This window comes from Condylostylus longicornis, unplaced genomic scaffold, assembly GCF_029603195.1.
Source record: "Condylostylus longicornis isolate FDR11 unplaced genomic scaffold, ASM2960319v2 ptg000055l, whole genome shotgun sequence".
Taxonomy (NCBI): Eukaryota; Metazoa; Arthropoda; class Insecta; order Diptera; family Dolichopodidae; genus Condylostylus; species Condylostylus longicornis.
The window spans coordinates 15,791,941-15,807,307 of NW_026578024.1; the positions used below are offsets into that span (position 1 = coordinate 15,791,941).

The following is a 15,367-nucleotide window of genomic DNA, read 5'->3' on the forward strand; positions in this document are numbered from 1 at the left end:
TTAGGTGCGGCGGCGTACGGAAGAAGTAAAACTTTGAAACATCTGTATAATAATAAACCGGATGTTTTATAATGTACCTACTAAGTAGTAAAAATAAAATAAAATAAGTATATTTCTTTAATTGTTCGAATATGTATATGAATTAAATTTGAATAAGATAAACTTAAAAAATGCTATTACAAAAATTGTTTACCATAAGCTTTTATCGTCAAACTGAAATAACAATTATACGAAAAATAGTTAAAACAAAAGAGAGAAAAAAAAAACAATTATATCGTGTTAAACATGGCAGGCACCATTGTATAACATTTCCTATATAATATTATTTTGCTTTTCTTTTTTATTTTGGTGCTTTTAAAAAATTGAATAATATGTAAGTAGGTATGTGAATAATGCATAAATTATTTATGTTACAAAATATGTAGTCTTACACATAATAAGTATAATTAATAAAAGTTATCATATAAAGAAAATCAACTTACTGCAACATACGTTGTAAATGTATAACAAAATTAAGGTTCCTTACATACTTATGCTTCTGATGATAATATTTTTTTTTCAAATGCATACATACATTTATACGAGTAAATTGTTACTTGACATTTTCTCACAAAATCATAGAACAGTTGTTCTGTCTGAAGAAAATTAAAATTTGAAATCACACAAACTTACCTGAAAAGAGAGAAAAAAAAATATAATAAATTTTTTTTTTTTATACAAGAGAGAGAGGGAGAGAGGGAGATACAAAAATAAAAACAAATTATGAAAATAAAAAGTGATCAACACAGTAAATAAAATTTATTTTTATGTAAGTAAAATATTAAACTATAAACTTATACTTATATACATATAACATAATATTATATAAGCTTTGTATTCTTATATTTATAGAATGGCTATTACATGTATAACATTTTCTGTATACATTATTATTATACAGAACTATATAATACAAAGAACAATTTAAATTTTATTTTAATGAAACATAAGAAAAGAGAAAATTTTCAATTTGTACGAAATGAGTGCTCTTATCTCAATGATAATTTACTAAATATATTTAGCTTTAAAATATAAAAGATAAAAGGATTTCTGGTTCTTAAGAAAAGGAGAAGCGAACACATATACATATTATATATATATATTCTTTTTTTTAAATAGATTAGGTACCAATACTTTTTTGTTTTCTATTTTGAATTTGTTTTCTTCTCTCAATTTATTATATACGGTCATTATTTTTCAATTTTTCTATTATAACGCAGGATTATTGATAAACTGTTATACTATAAAGTAACAAAAAGAAAATTGTAAATTAAAGTAAAATTTTTGATTATTTTTAGATGAAAGCTATCAAATACAAAAAAAAAAGGAAACCAAAATAGCCAATAGATAAAATTGCAAATTTTAAAAAAAGAAATCTAACCGGATACAGGCATTAAAAATGAATTTAAATAAATTTTTTATTAATTTAGAAAAGAATTTTTATTTTCGTTCAATTACATCATTTTTACTGTCCGCATTTGTATATAAATGGAAATTATTCTCATGACACTAAATTTCGAGTTTCGAGTTTCCCACTGAAGTTCGTCCCTACGTCTTAGGGAATCGTAAATAAATTATTTTTAACAATTTCGACTGAACTGTTAAAATTTAAAGAAAAATTTGTAGGGAAAAACTTTCTTAGAGTGGCCCTGATGCCGGCAAAGTGCGACCCATTCAACTTAAAAATGCAACTCCAAAACAAAAAAAAATGTGCGACTAAAATTATTCAGAAAAAGTTTAAGAGTTTAAGTTTATCATACATTATTAGATATAGGTACATAAAATTCCAAACAAATTTGTCAATAAAGTCAGTTGAAAATGTCATTTCTTTCTGTAAGTAAAGGTAATGTAGGAAACTCGAGTGGCACACACTCAAATAGTGCATATTTTCACACTCACATAGTTCAGATTTGTCCATAACCCACATAAATTTGCCAATTTTTAATACTACAAATTGAAAGCCGTTTTGTAGAATGAACAGAAATCATTATTTCTTCTATTCGGATCCGGATGTATTTAAAATTTGAAGAGTTCATTATTTTAGTTATTAACTAGAATAAAACTCCTCCTCTTTTCAAGTCATTACCTCTTAAAACACACAAACGTTCAATTTAAAGCCCCTTTTTCTTCGATACCGTAACTTTTACTGAACTTCTACAAAAGGTAAATATGTAAATGCGAACGTCGTTGTACCAAAAACTATGCCATTTTGCTTTAATCCAATTAGTTTGGAATACAATTTCAACTTTTAATATCGGTACAAACAAATTTTTCGAAAACCTTTAATCCTCCTAAATTTATGCAAAATTATGTAATTGTAACAGACTTCTTACAATGTACTAGTAGAACAGATTATAGATAGTATAATCATAATGTATAGATAATAGATTTTGTAAATATATTTTGCAGACTGATCAAGTATATTAATCTTAATATTATTTCATTGCAAAAGGTCTTGACATCGTAAATGTAATAAATTGGGAAATTATTTTTGAAAATTTGGTGAATTTGGTGAACTGAATCAGTTTTTTTATTGGTTAATCGCAGCATGACTAAATCGAGTTAAAAATCGACACTAATTAAATATTATGTCTATTATGTATATATATATTCTATTAGAACATAATATTATATACATTTTACATTAAATTTTTATTTCTCAATATTACCAATAAAACAAATTTGTATGAGTGCATGTGTGTCCTAAAAGTACATTTACACGTTCTTCCTTAATATTTTTTTATATATACATACATATATTAATATTCATAATTTATTTTTGTTTATATTTCTTTTATATTCGTACACATCAAGGGTTATTCCAATTCAAACATTATTAAACTGTATAACATTATTGTGTAAGTATGTAAGTACATTCATAAAATTCTTATAATTACAGAAAATTGAAAACAAATTAAAATTTTAACCTTATATATCGACATTATAGTTATTCTCCATGGGTTCTGGATATATAATTATTATTTATATATGCGTGTGAGTAATTTCATTAATATGTTTTCAAAATATTTACATAATACTCAGTAATAATATACACATAGAATTTCATGTTAAAAATTTTTATTTCAGTGTAAGGTCGCGTTAAAAATTATAAAAGAATATCACATTGCAGCAAATATGTGTGTGATCTATAAATGTAGACATATAAATACACGTGTATGTATATGATATGCACTAATAATGTAATAATTATAATATTATTACGAGGTCACCCTATACATATTTTTGGGGTACATTACTTTTAATTTTCTTTTTTCCTTCTATATTATTTTTAAGTGCGAATGTTTAATAATAATAGTGAAAGGCACCTTTACATACATGAATTACATTTTATTTCAAAAATAAAATATAAAAAATTTTTTTTGGAATTTTTCTATATGTATATTACTTTTAAAATCATGTAAAACTCATATGATTATGCACACATGAGCGACTTATGTTTATATTACTATATTGTACAGAAGAAAAAAAAAACACTCGAAACTTTGTCTATTATAACGAATGAATAAAATGATGCACTATACTTGAAACATTACTGCAATAAGCCCTTTATTATAATAGATGTTACATTGGATGATATTAACAATAGTATCACCATATACATATATAGGTATTTTATATATTTGTATATCATAATATGCTTATGTTCTTTACAAAAATGAAAAATTTTTAGAAGCAAAGCAATATGACTTTGAAATTTCATTTCATTAAAATTTCAAACACTTTCACAAACATATTAGAATATATGCATTTGAATATAAATACCAACGAAAATAACATATTATATATGTATAGCACGGTAATAATTATCGTAGATGTGTGCCTAAACAGTGTATGCAATATGGTTATAATTATTTATACCTAAGTATATGTAAATATGCATGAAACTTTGAAATTTAATACTTCTTAATTAGAATACAAAGTTTTTGATTTTTTATTAAAAATTTTTATTATGTAAATATGTAGCTGATGTTATTTTAGAATTTAATAGCAAGATGGTGTACGTTTGGAATAATCACAAGTTTTTTGATCATAAAAGAAATTTAAAAAATTTTGGTTCACAATTAAGACGTCATTGAGTGAAGGAATTTTTTTTATTTAATTAAATTCGTTGAAGAAGATTATTGATTTAATGCTCAAAATTGTTTTAATGGAATGCTTGTCCTTGAACTATGTTAATCACGCAACTATATAATAAACTCTCTCTAAAAAACTATTCCGTTCGTCTCGATAAATCGAAATTCCACCTCACTGAGTGTGTACTTCTTAAGTATTTTACTATTCTATTACGAATATAAGAACAAGACATTCTAGGTTCACGTTTATGGTAAAGTGTTATCTAAGTATTCAATGTGAAAGCGATAGCAAGAATAATTTTGATTTCAAAATTCAGTTTTCATAGAAATTTTTTTCAGTTTTTCATTGAAAATACGTGAATCTATTTTTTGTAGCTTAGAAATTAGGAAATAAAATAATTTTTATTTAATGCAGAACCTCCTACGTTTCTTTAAGTTGTAAAGCTACTGACTCTTCAATAAAAAAAAAACTCATATTTTTTCAATTCATTATTAAAATTTTTCTTTTAACTATGATTTTACCTTAAAAATTCAGATAATTAAGTAGTTTTAAGATTTGCTGTCGATCTATTCCCAACAATAAGCTGATTCGTGTACTATTTACACTACATACGTAATAATTATTGAGCAATTAATAGTTTTGTATTAATAATGATAATGTTGAACTCATTATCATCTTTATTTTTTTTAAATTATTTTCCAATAAAGTAAAGGTGATTTCACAGGAATTGTATCCTTGCACTTAATTCAAAATAATCGCTTTCATTTGTAAATTAGCATGGATTTTATTATTATTACAGATAAAAAACATGGTTTAATAGATTAATGTACTATATATGAGTAATAATTACTGTTATTATTAAAATGATTTTTATTTCAAATATTCCCAACCGAATATCAATTTAATATGTGTGTTACATAATAGGTATATTATTATTGCTCTATTCCTATGCCATACGTTATAATATTTGTATTATATACATACACAGATTCTCATATAATTTGACTGTCATCATTACTATATCCATATGTATAACAGTTTTTGTTTATTATTAATATTTATATACACAAAGGTAGTTATTTGCATAATTATACTAATATTCGTAACAGCTCCTATATACTCCATTTCCATCATATCAATGGATGTACAATATATAAATAGTTTGATTTTTTTTCAACAATAATAATAATCCAGCCAATAACAATGACGTAAAATGATAAAAATGTGTATAACACATATATTTGTATTAATATGGAAAAAATAAAATGATTTCTTAGGAAAAAACGAGAATAGATAGCGTTGACCGTGTCAACTTTGCAATACCCGTTTAATAAGGAATGATTGCTATACTGCTTCATACAATCGTATCTTAGTGGCTTTTATACACATATATGGCGATTCTCACACAAACTGATACAATTTCAAATACTTTTACCGAAAGTAATGAACATATTACCATAGTCGTTCATGTAAAATTCAAACAAAAAGGTTTCAATAGTTTTCCGTAATATATGATCAAATGCCTTTCGAAATTATATAACAGCTACGACAATGTTCATATTATAGCTCAATGACTTTTGAATTATATGCCAGCTACCGCAATCACTGCATCAATCAAATTAAGTTCAAATACGGTTCTGGTATTAACAATTATAAATCATCTTCCAAAATTCGGCAAATCGGTTACATTATAATTTAACAATTTAAAAATGTCATTCAAAATTTGGCAAAGAATATACCATATTACCAAATATTACCAAATTCACAATATCCTTCGAACATTCTACGCACGCTTCAAAAAAAAAAACAATAAATAAGAACCGCTTAAGTTAACCCTATCAACTCCATGATCCATCCCGTACAAACCTATATTATTTCTATGAATTTCTTAAGAATTGCCATGTTGAGTATTTTCCTAAATAGCAACATTATTTTTTATAAATTATTATTATTAATAAACATTTACTAAATTACTATAAACTTGATTGTGGAAAAATTTCTGCGTCACGCGTGCTCTGGCTAAACTATAAGATAGAGCGATTCTAAGCGTTTTCTTGTGATCACTAGGAACTCATAAATTCCGCCAACAGTATATTTTGCAATATTAATTTTGAAAATTGAACAGTTGCTCGAATCACTCATTATATTCATTGCCTTATATTTGAATAAAGTTTTATTATTACAAAAAATTAAAATTTGGTGACTAAAATAGTAAGGCACATAGAGAAAACTAATTTCAATTAAGTAATAAAAATTTGATGATAATCACACTGTGCAAAGGAGAATATACCTGAAAATATAAAGTGATTACTTTTCATTGTATTCAAAACGAAGTGGTAAATTTTCTTTATAACATTATACTCGTAACTTTTAAAAAATAAAGGTAATACAAGAGAAAAAAAAGAAGCAAATAACTGAAATAGGTATAGTTATACCGTTGTTTTTTTTAAATATCCTTATAATATCCTTATATTATGTATATATAGATTTGGTATCATACCTGTAAATGCAAATTATTGTAGTAACGAAAAACATAAGGTGGAATGTATTGTAATGTTTCCAAGCCAATCCATTGTTGAACTATTGATGCATTGAAAGGATTTTCCATTCGAATCCTTTTACGTTTCAACGACTTTAATATATTTTTTCTTTTTCATTTTTTTATTTTTTATTTTTTATTTTTTCTCTATTTTATTTTATTATTATTGTTATTTCACTTTTTTTTATATTCAATTTTAGTTTGTTATTTCTTGTATGTGTTATTGTTGTTGATTTTTTCTTTTTTACTGTTATTTTTATTATTATTATAAAACGTTATTTTGTTATCCTGTTCTTTCATTTATATTGTTATATACATGTACACATATTATATTTAAAATTTTATTTACATACATCGATCAACTACAAAATAAAAAAAAAACTAGATACTAAATTTGGCATAGTTTTCTAAATATTTTCTATTTTTGTTCACTTTTTATGTGTTTGTATATAAAAATGTTAGGAAAAGTTATTTTTATAGTCTTTATGCATATGTGGTCTCCTTTTTTTAAAAGTAATATAGGAAAAAAAAAACAAACAACATTATGTACATTAAAGTTATAACACAAAAAAATTAAACAAAATACAGAAGAAGAACAATAATAAAAAAAAGGGAATTATTATGATAGGAAATGCAATTGTCCTTACAATTTTACACACATACATTGTGTTTGAGAGAATCATACTTTTTTTTTTATTTAGAAACGGAAGTGTAACTGCAATTGCTATATTATTATTTGAATATCTTTAAGCCATCAGAAAACTATTTGAATATACAAAATGCAATAACATGGTTTTCGAATAAGATTGTGAATATTTTTTTTTCTTTCCTCTTTTAATAATACAATGATTTTATCTATTTATTTATTTTATATTTATTTTATTGCAATTGGCAGATTCCTTTTTAAAGTTTTCTTTAAACATTCCTTTCTTAAAACTCAATTTGATGCAAATGTCGCATGTATGTGTTCAAACTACTCATGAGTTAAAGTATGCGTAGTATTTATAAGTGAACAAGCCGACAGCTCATTTTAATAGCCTTTTAAAACATAAAATAAAAGTTGAAATTTTAAAAGTTTAAATTTGAAATTTTTTTAAAAAAACACATAAGATTCACTTGCTGCCCACCACCAAAAATTCTATTTTCATAAACATAAAAAAAGTTTCGTAAATGCACAGATCATCTGCTCATTTGTTCGAGATAATGTGCTTGTCTTCAGTTTTGGATATTCAATAGTAGCTTGGTGATTACATGAAATTGAAAATCAGAAATCATACCAAAAATAATTTCTTTTCTTTTTATATTCAGTCAGTTATAACAGCTTAGCTAAAGCACTGAAAACTCGTTATTTTCACTATTTTAATACTAAATTTTACATACTAGCTTTTCCGTAAATAGCATATTCGAATACAAGAGTGAACAATTTTTAATATGTACGGAGAAGCCTTTTCCTCTATAAAAAATTTATAAAATATTTACTATTTGACGTTTATTTTCTTTAGCAAAGTTTAAAGCAAATCTGACAACAAAAAATTTCATGACAATGACTACTATAAAAATAGGTTTTCAACTACATTGTTATTATAGCGATACTTTAACCCAAGAGTTTCGGGTTCAAACCCCGGTCAGGTCACCATCAAAAACTACAATCATTCGTAATTGAATATGCAGTACTTATGAATATTAAACAAGTAATTTTCATTTATTCATAGTATTCGATATTAAAAACTAAGAAAAATAAACAGTATAATTATTAATAAACTTAAATACTTAATATAAAGAAAAAACTACGGCAGGCTAGTCATCTACCTAGTGAAAACTCCATAACGCTATGAAACTAGTGCTTATATCATGCACTAGCCCTTTGCTCCTCCTAGGAGTGCACATAAAAAAAAAAAATAATTATAGCGAAACATTTGTAACAAATCATCTTAAGTTTAACCGCCTTGACCAACATTTTCAAAGAACTCTTAAATTTCAAATAAATCATTCTAAATAGACTAAAAATGATTTGCCTTTCGAGCTTTCGGTGTATTTTAAAAACTCTTATAAGTGCATTTATCTTATGTTAATACTTCGTACTAAGCATAATATCTTATGTTAACTTAAGATTATTTGCAATTAAGGTTGGGTTAGGTTAAGTTAAAGTGGCCCTTCGAAGTGTACACAAAGGCCACCTAAGCATGTTGTGGTACCACCGGATCTCTCCTTTTCTATCTTGTGCAGAATTGAAGTTTAATATTGAGGTAATATAATTTTACCATATCCATAAATGTGAAATGGTAGGAGATGGAGATATTGGAGTCATATACAAATGTAGATCTCTTATTCAGGAATTTAAAAATGTCTCTAATCAAAAATATCTTAAGTCATTTAAGATGTTTCGTCTTGTTACTTTAAAATTAATAACAAGTAACTTAAAAGGTTATAAGTATGTAATGAACTTTTCGACATATTCCAAGTTATTTCCAAGTTATTTTATAGCTAGAATTCTATACGATGGCGTGTATGTTTACGATGTTTCCGCAAACTTTCACCTATACATATACTAACTTATACGTACAAGGAAATAAATCTGGTTTTATGTTTTTTATAACACATATAATTTATTGTGCAGTTTATATAAAAACAAAAAGAAAATATTTTTATCTACTTGCATAAATTTCGCACTAAATTATTAAAAGTATTTAAGGATTAGAGTTTTATTTATTTACTTTTTTTTTTTTGCGTTCCATTTACTTTATAAATCAAGTGGATGTATGTATTCCAAATACATTCTTGCAACAATAATTATTCAAAGTGTGTAGTTTACAATAAATATTTTATAGACAAAATGGATATAGGAGGATAAAATTATTACAGGCACAAATTAATTTAAACTGGTCACACACTTCTTTGTGCTAGGAAAGTGAAAACAAACAAAAAAATCCAATTGCAGTTGTCGGTCTGTGTAACTGGAAAATTCATAGAATCAAATGTATATATATTTAATACATTACATGGGATACAATACATGGGATCTGACCATTGGTGCAGTGGTTATGGCACCGGCCCTTTAAACGAAGGATCTCGGGTTCAAACCCCGGTCAGGTCACTATAAAAATTATATTCAATATTATATAACTTAATATGCAATACTAATAAATATTATACAAGTAATTTTCAAATATTCATAATATTCGATACTAAAGACTAAAGAAAAATAAACAGTAAAATATTAATAAACTGAAATATTTAATATAAAAAAAAAAAAAAAACTACGGTAGGCTAGTCACCTACCTAGCTAACTCTCTATGACTATAGAAACTAGGGCATGATAGATATCATGCACTAGCCCTATGCTCCTTAAAGGAGTGAAGAAGGAAAACAAAAAAAAAAACAAATATATATATGGGAGTTGGTTCTGTGAATATTTAAATTGGGTCCTCCTAGATATATAAATTTCTAGCCAGAATTTTAATTTACCACGTTCTTTCATATGATTTGGGTAAAACTGATTCTATACTAAAATAAGAAAAATTCACAATAAATCAGGTATTTTCAAATAGATTTGACTTTTCTTTCTTTTTTAAAATTTAATAAAATTTTCTAGTTACCATCTATTATAATAATATAATGTGCGTACTCTGTGAGCTTCGGGGCTTACAGAAACATAATTCTTCAAATAAACAGATAAAAATGGAGGTATCAATTTAGATGATCAATAAGATGGCATGAAATTTTAAAATATCTACATATGTAGGAAAATACATATCCATAATATCATATAGATAAGTAACATTGGCTTCGGGTATACAAAAATGCTTGAAAGTTGCTCTGTTTTTTTTTGAATCCCCAAAAGTGAAATAATGTTCCCAAATTAATGTTGTAATGTATTCAAATCATCATCGCATTTCTTGAAGACATTTCAAAAAAATTGCTTTAAGTCAATTCGCTTTTTATCTTAAATCTTTTATAGGGCATTAAAACTTTTAATTGAATTAAAAAAAAAAAAAACAAAAAAAAATAACATTGTATAATTTTTAATTTTAAAGTTTTTGTAAATTTCTATTTAACTCAAAACTTTACAAAATATTTCCCGTGAGATTTTCATCTTATTTTATTTTTTTTTTTTTGTTTTATTTCATTTTCGTTCGAAAAAAAGGGCAAGAAAATCAACCAAAATATTTTTGATATGCGTGGCACTTTCAAAACGAAAATTTTTGTATTAAAATGATTCTTCTACTTGCCAACAGGTGGAATTAATTCGACAAAAATTAATTCAATTTCATTTTCTCGAAGAGAGATTTTTCTTTTCTTCTATATTTTTCGAATTCTGGGAAATTTTCTGGAGAATTTTAACATTATTAAATTCTACAATTTTCCGAAATTACATCGTCGTTTGTTAGAGAAAGTTTTCTTATTTTTAAGAGAAAATTTAAGATAAAAACAAAACAAAGAGACGAAAAAAAAAAAAAATTTTAAGATTTTTTAAGAAGGCAACTTTTAAAGTTTTTGTAAGGATTTTTTTGTTCTCTCTAAAAAGATTATTTGCAGTTGATTTGATAGTATGAATTGTGATTCTATAATGTGAAAATATTTTAATATTGACAACAATAAGATATTTTAATAAATTCTTTTCGTGTATAAGGTAAAAATTTTTTTTTATTCTACTTCGCTCCTGGGAAGAGCATAGGGCTGGTGCATGATATGATACCCCAGGGTTTTAATAGATAGGTGATGAGCCTACTGTAGTTTTTTCTTTTGTATTAAATATTTAAGGTTCTACTATGATATTTATTGTTTTATCTTGCTGGTATTTTTAATATTGGATATTATCGAAATATGAAAATTCGTTAATATTAAGTTTTTTTTATTTGAATTAAATTTAATTTTCATAGTGACCTGGCCGGGCTTTGAGCCCGAGACTCTTCAGTTGTAGTAGGCCTAGTACAGTACCCATTAGGATGAAGGTAATACTAAAGTAATTTCCTTAGAACATATTTTTTTTTTTTTTTCAAAAAACCTAATTTCAAAATGATAATGAGGACCAAGAATTAAAACAGATTTTTATTTTGTTATATATTTTTTAGAATTCAGCCATATTCTGACTGATCTTCTGAAGTTTTTTTAATATTAATGATATAAAATTAGTTTTTAAGACGTAAAAAATTGATGAGTATATCAAAGAGCTGCTGATATGGAAATGTTTTAAAATTTACTTTCGGAAATCTTTATTATAACAAAACAAAACTATAAAATTTTTCAACCAAAATAATTTCTACAATAAAATTATCTATTATATTGCAAATATTAATTTATATTATCTTTATAAAATGATATTTATTTTTTTTTTGGGGCAAAACATAATAAATAAATATACAAACATTTTCACAATGTAAGAAATATAAGTAAATAAATAAATATAAGACACACAATATAAATTCTGTTATACGTTATATAGGAAATGAATTTAAGATAACATGTGATTTAAAATTAATTTTTATTATAATAACGTAATATGAATGTATGTCTGTAATATGTTTGTACCCTAGATTTTTGAAGCGTGAAATCAGTTTGGTATATAATATGTTTATTATAAATGTGTATATACACATATGTATATGTACGTGTATTATAATATAGGAATGCATTTATAGAAAATCAAATTCAAATAGTGTTTATGTATACACATATTATTATATATTTCTTATATAACATGAGCAATAATTATGTATTTGTATGGTTATGCGAGTATACTCAGAGTTATGACATATAAACATATGTATATTTATGCGAGTATACATTATATGAGTATTATAATAAATAATCATACATTGAATATTTTATAATTGAAAAGTTATACAGCAAACTTGCAGTATATTAGTATATTGTTTTCCCATGTTGAAAGTTTTACACTTTATATACTTTACATTATCATTCACACAAAGCCTCATAAACTATAAAAAACAAACCGAAAGGTAGAAGAAAAGTATTTTTACAGGAGAAAGGATGTAAAAGAAACGCTATTAATATTATCAAGAAAAAAAATTTTTTGAACTTAAACCGAATTAATAAGTATTTCCAGAACTAACTATGCGTTTCAAGGTTCTGAATGGTTTTCTTGAAACGAAAATTATACCTATATAGAAAAGAAGTCAATAAACAATATAAAATTTAGTGAAATTTTCTAAAACTTCTTATAACATGCAAATCATTTGAGATTTGAAAACAAGATTACTGAGCGATGGTATAATAACAATAGTTGTGTTATTTACGGAATCACCCTGTATTAGGTATGAAAATATTTCTTTTCCTTTATTATTTAATTTTATTATTCGAGTACATACTCGTAAAACCCTAAACTCAAAAATTTCTTTAACAATTAATTTATTAAAAGTTTTCTTAACAATAATTAAAAAAAAAAATTATTTGAAATCATTGAGTATTTCAGAGATTTTAATGTTAAGGATTATTGGATAAGAAAACAAAATTAGTAAGTTATCAATATTTTGTTTTAGTATACGCAATATATTTAAATAACCCTCTTTCTCTTCTACTACCAATAATAATTTATAGGTACCTACATTTTGAAAAGGAGTCTATTTAAAAATTAATTTATTCAAACTAAATTTTAGAAATTATAATTACCTAAACGCCTAAAAAAATTTTCTATGAGAAAAGAAAACAAAAACTCCTATAAAACTATTAAAAATATTCAACACTTTCACTTTCTTTTTGGAAAATGAAACAAAAAGAAAAAACACAAAAAATGGTAAAATGAAATTTGGCCCTATTTAAAAATAGAACAGTTTTATTTATGTATAACAACCCTTTCTTTAAATGTTTCTCTTTTTATACATTTTGGTATGAGCATATCGATGGTGAAGTGCAAAGCTATGGTAAGTATAAGAATTTTAAAATTATACCGGGGAGTGTTTACAAAGTTTGTGAATTTGCGAAAGAAAGCCAATTAACTACATTTTTCTTTCCTTTTTCACTTCTAGGAGGGCTAGCGCTTGATTTCATAGATCCTCATGCCACAGTTTCAATATGTCTTGGAGTTTTGACTAGTTAGGTGACTAGCCTTCCATTGTTATTTATTCTTTATATTAAATATTTAAGGTTGTTGATATTTATCGTTTATTTCGGTTCAAACACGAGACGCTTCGGTTAAAGGTTAGGTGCCATAGCCAATGGTCGGGTAACTAACTGCAATAACTTTATATAATTTAATTTTTATTTAAATTTCAAATAAGTTTTTTTTAATAAAATTCGAGTTGTTAATGTACAAGGGGTCGTGCACTTAGCATAAAATGGCTAATAGGGTTAAAATTACTATTCATAAACTTATCATATTTTTGTTTTATCTTTATATTAGTTTCTATATAATAGAAACTTTGTAAGAAAAGATTTAGCCTTTTTTTTGCTACTTCGATCTTGCATTTAACCTTAATGGCAGACAGGATCGTTCAACATTAATATTAGTATAAAAAAAACCAATTTTGAAAAATTTCTTACTTAGCATATCCTTGCACTTCACCATCGATATTACATAAACATACACACACACATACAAATAATATACAAAATAATATGAACCTAATTTTCACCTATATTTCAATATTTTCATATTAAAATTGAGCCAACAAGGTACAATACGTAATTAATGAGATGCAATGAAAACAAATCCCAACCCAAATAAATAAGAAACCAACAAAAAACAAAAACACAAAAAAAAACAAGAAAGGAAAAAAAAATTTCATCCAGTGGAAACTAAAGTTATGAGTACAATACATAAAGTAAAAATTCTTCGTTAAAATAAAAAAAAAAATCAGTTAAAAAAATTTATTTAAAGGACTAGAATTTTGTTTTTTGCGCTTTTATGCTCTTAAAAAGAAAATATGTAAGTATATAAACAGTGCATTTATATAGATGTGTTAGTACAAATTATGTAACACATGTATGTAAGTATATCAAAAGAAACAGATCTCTTGTTTTTTTATTTATAATATTCTAAGTACTTATAGCAAAAAATAATTATTTTGAATGTAAGAGAAAATAAAATAGAAAATCATTAAAGGAAAACAAGACAAGAAACTTGTTTGATCAACTCGCTATAGGATGTCAGTGTATATTTGAACTAAATGAGATAATGTTGCGAAATGACCTGTTTTTAAAAATTACTTCAGATCCAAACAACAACTAATCTAAAACAAATGAATTTTTAATAATTTTTTTTATAAAAATTAATTACGAAAATTTTCTTAAAATGTTTTCTTCCTCACGAATTTCTAAAATAAAAAAAAAATCTAATGTGGTCAGCACATAACCGACCGCAATGTATATTGTCTAAATTAGTAAGGATCAAGAAAATGCATTTTAAACATTTCTTTACAATTTTATGGACACTAGTTAGCTTTTAGTTAACATGCCTAGAAAAATGTGAAAACTAAGAAGTAGAGTTTCATTTTGTGCAGTCCGTCAGTACGTCGTAAAGTTCGTCAGTACCTTCCGGTAATACCCTGAACTTAAATATTTAATTTCAAATAATTTCTTCAATTAGTTTAATTTTAGTTTCTGAGCCCTGATCTTAACAAAAACTTTATAGGCTCATTGTTTAACACCAAAAATTTATATATTAAATTTTAAGGATATTGTTTGATTGTTTCTCATTATAAATATATAAAATCGGTCCGCAAAAGGTCCAGTTTA

General features: G+C 24.9%; 1 protein-coding gene across 1 annotated transcript in view; it reads right to left on the minus strand.

Moving 5' to 3' along the window:
* Positions 1-468: 468 nt before the first annotated feature.
* The window catches only part of LOC129611955 (peripheral plasma membrane protein CASK-like), a 74,084-nt gene continuing 59,185 nt past the window's right edge, over positions 469-15,367 (minus strand). The window contains exon 11 of the mRNA XM_055525384.1: positions 469-672. Coding sequence (XP_055381359.1) covers positions 646-672 — 27 coding nt within the window. The 3' untranslated portion in view covers positions 469-645. The remainder of the gene's footprint in view (positions 673-15,367) is intronic.